At 49.9% G+C, this 3,544-nt stretch overlaps 1 protein-coding gene across 1 annotated transcript in view; it reads right to left on the bottom strand.

Annotated features, from left to right (window-relative positions):
- The window catches only part of CIB4 (calcium and integrin binding family member 4), a 75,846-nt gene that overhangs the window by 17,187 nt on the left and 55,115 nt on the right, over positions 1 to 3,544 (bottom strand). The window contains exon 2 of the mRNA XM_013004662.1: positions 2,161 to 2,302. Coding sequence (XP_012860116.1) covers positions 2,161 to 2,302 — 142 coding nt within the window. The remainder of the gene's footprint in view (positions 1 to 2,160; positions 2,303 to 3,544) is intronic.

Below are 3,544 nucleotides of genomic sequence, written 5' to 3'. Positions count from 1 at the left end.
TCTTTTCATCTCCAAATTGTTTATCCCACCTATGTTCTCTAGATAGATATGCAGAGACATTAATAAGCACAGTGGGTTGATTTTTAAAGTTGATTTTGTATATTTATTGAGTTATATTGGGTTATATCTCGGGAATTGAAAATGTTATGTTGTGGGGAATCTAGGGTCTGTCTGGGTTCTGCTATCGTCCTCCAAGAAACAACAGAAATAACTACAAAACCCTCCAACACCCCAAGCCAGCTACCATCAAGTTGGTTTGACTTATGGCCACAACCCTGCACACAGTGGGACTGCCCGCGGGGTTCCTGAGGCTGCAGTCTTTGTGGGAGCAGACTGCACACCTTTCTCCCATCGAGCAGTTCGTGGGCTCCAGTCTCTGACCTTTGCGTTGCAGCCACCGAAGCTCTTTATTCCTTAAACAGAGGACGCACACTTTTAAAATTATTATTATTTTAGTAGACAATTAGTTGGACTCAAACTGCATACCTGTCACCTGAGGATTTTGTTAAAATGTTGTAGCAGCTCAGATATCAGCTCAGCTCTTTTTCCCCTAATGGAGTGGGCTCTGAGGTTGTTAGGCTTGGGTACTGTGGAGGACAGGCAGATTGGGGCCTAGTCTCTCCCTACCAGGAGGGCTCTCCCTCTGGGGCCTCTTTCCCCTGGACTTTCTCTTCACTCCTGAGGGCTGCGGCTTTCCGAAGCTCTCCAGCTCCGCACTCACTGTCCAGCCTCACAGAGATGCTGGCTAGCGGGATAAATGCACGGGAACCGGTGCAGGGACCTTTCTTGGTCCCACAGTCAACCCCCTGCAGACTCTGTCTGCTTTTGGTATCTCTCTGTTCAGGCGGCTGAGTTTTTCATTTCCGTTCAGAGTTTAGCGTTGCTATCTGTGGCAGGAGGGTGTGCTAAGCGCTCACTCCCTCATTCGCAGAACAGGAAGAGCTGAGGTTTCATTTGCGCTGCCTGGGTAAGCCTGAGGACATACAGCTCATAAAACTACAACTAGGCCTTTGTCACAGATGAGCGTGGGGGAAAGGGGTGGCCGTCTGCTTCCACAAGGATCACAGGATTGGAAACACCATGAGGCGTTCTCAGTCCTATGGGTTCGCAACGAACTGAGATCAACTCAGGAAAAGCGTCTTCGGTTTGGTTTATAGATAAGAGAATAATCTCACAGATCCATCTGGCTCCACCCTCACGCTCCGCCATTCTATCCAAGTCCGTGGCAACATGGTGGAACGCAGGTGGTATCCACCATGGAAGACAGAGGAGGAGTTGGCAGGGAAGGAAGGAACACACCTGTCCACAGGCAGAAGTCAGAATCGACAGGTACTTTGGTAACCATGCACTCAAAACCTGGCAGACTGGCTTATTTGAAGGCTTGACATCTTTCTTTGGGATCTCTTCCCAGAATTCCAGACCTTGCAGATGTGCCAAGAGGACATTTATCTGGAGACCAGTAGACTTTTATCAGGATCTGAGCACCACCCCAGACAGATTCAGAAACCAAACAGTTTCTCTCCCTCATGAGATTCTCTCCCTCAACTCTCTCATTTTAAATATGAGGAAACTTGTCCCCCGCCCCCACCCCACCCTCCAAAGTGAAGTGGCTTTCTCAAGATCAATCAGTCCTTTATCAGTGGATTTGGGACCAGTGCTCACATCTCTTCACCCTGTGCTCTTCCTATCAAAGAAGCAAAATCGTAGCCCTCCCTCACTGGCCCCGCTACTCCACCACCACAGCATAGTACCACCATTTGCCCAAGGCGCTCTGCTGGCGTTATGGGCTCTGTGTTGGGCTGCGAACCTCAGGGTCAGGGGCTCAAACTACCAGCTGGTCCATGGGAGAAAGATGAGCATCTGCTCCTGTAGAGGCTGACGGTTTCAGAAACCCCAAGGAGCTGCTTCTACTCGGTCCCATATGCCAGATTCGGCTGGATGGCAGTGGCTGTGGTGAGTTTGGATCCGTTAGCAGAAGGCATGGATCGTCATCCTCAACCATGTTTGCCTTCCAGAGTACTTGAAAAGCATCATGCTCCTCTGATACCCACAAATACCTCAGTGAAGCCCAGCCTAACCACCCACCAGTGACGGAGGCTGATGGGTCCCAAGTGGCCTATGTGCTCTGCCACCATCTCTCCCGCACCTCCCAGCACCCACCGTAGATGCGGAAGGCGTACTCGATCTTCAGGCTGGGGCAGGCCTGCTCACTGAACACAGACGCCATGCCCAGCAAATCCTCGAAGGAGAACACGTCGTCGTGGGAGAACACTTTGCAGATTCGGTCTCGGAATGGGTTGGCCTGTGGGTGGAGAGGAGGGTCGGAGAGGCTATCAGTTCAGGGCCATGCCTCTCTGGGTCGCTTCGTCATCGGAGAAGGGCAACTTATTTTGAGATAAACCCAATAGCAACAATATAAATATCAGAGTAGATGCTAGCTCAAGGAGCCAGGGTCCTAGGTATGATGGAGGTACCCGGGCACTATCCTGACGCAGTGCAGGCCAGCACTCGCATTCCAAGACTCACACTGGAAGTGTAATTATGAACATCTTCCTTACTGTTACAAACATCTGAGGGTAAGTGAAAAAGTATTGCTACATGGGCGTGGGGGAGTGGGGATGGGGCAAGAGGAGGGAAAAAAGAGGAGCTGATACCAAGGGCTCAAATAGAAAGTAAGTGTTTGGAAAATGATGATGGCAGCCTATGTACAAATGTGCTTGACACAACAGATGGATGGATTATGATAAGAACTGTAAGAGCCCCCAAACACATGAATCCCTGGCTTAGCTCCCACTTACTCCTCTGGTCCCGATGGCTCTTTTAATGCTTGGCATGTGAAAACTTCTCTTTCGTATCTCTTGGGCTCAGCTGTGTAGAAGAAGTCTGCTTTTGTTTGACTGAGCATTCCTATATAGTTGTGGAAGGAGGTGACATCGGTGTCATCCTAGGTGGCTACATGGCTCCCAAACTTTGGTGAGCATACACATCACCGGAAGTTCTTGTTGAAAATAAGAATTCAACTTCTCATCCCCGGAGTTCCTGCTTCGGAAGTGGCCAGAGCCCAGGAGAACCAGGCCGCCCTGCAAGGACCTCTCCAAACCTTCTCCGTCTGCTACCCCATCCTCCCCATCAAATCCCCTCACAAAGGCTTGGTTTAACGGACTCAACTGAAGGCCGATCCTGGTGACTCCTGTGATATGTTTCAGGTCACATGTCCCCAGCTAAATGGCTTTACAGATGACATTCCCAAGTTTCAACTAAATTAACTCTCACAAATGGATCCACGACTTAACAAGATCCCTGCAAGAGCCACAATTGATGAGAATGTTTATAATGGCTTATAATGCACCTGCACGGGAACCACAAGTAAATGTCAGAGCAGATGTCTCTTGTACCCAGAGCCCCAGGCCTTCTCTACGAGGCCCAAGGGATGAGGACCCAAGGGCAACGTTCAGAAGGGTTGGGAAACGCAGGGAGGAAGTGAGGTAGGTGATGTTATCGTGTCGGGATTGCCATCAACGGCCGGAAACAAAATGTGTATGAA

Source organism: Echinops telfairi, unplaced genomic scaffold (assembly GCF_000313985.2).
Source record: "Echinops telfairi isolate 266 unplaced genomic scaffold, ASM31398v2 ScPeMD7_9;HRSCAF=40, whole genome shotgun sequence".
Classification (NCBI taxonomy): Eukaryota; Metazoa; Chordata; class Mammalia; order Afrosoricida; family Tenrecidae; genus Echinops; species Echinops telfairi.
Note: the sequence above shows the minus strand (reverse complement) of the source record. Positions and strands in the feature narration are given on the sequence as shown.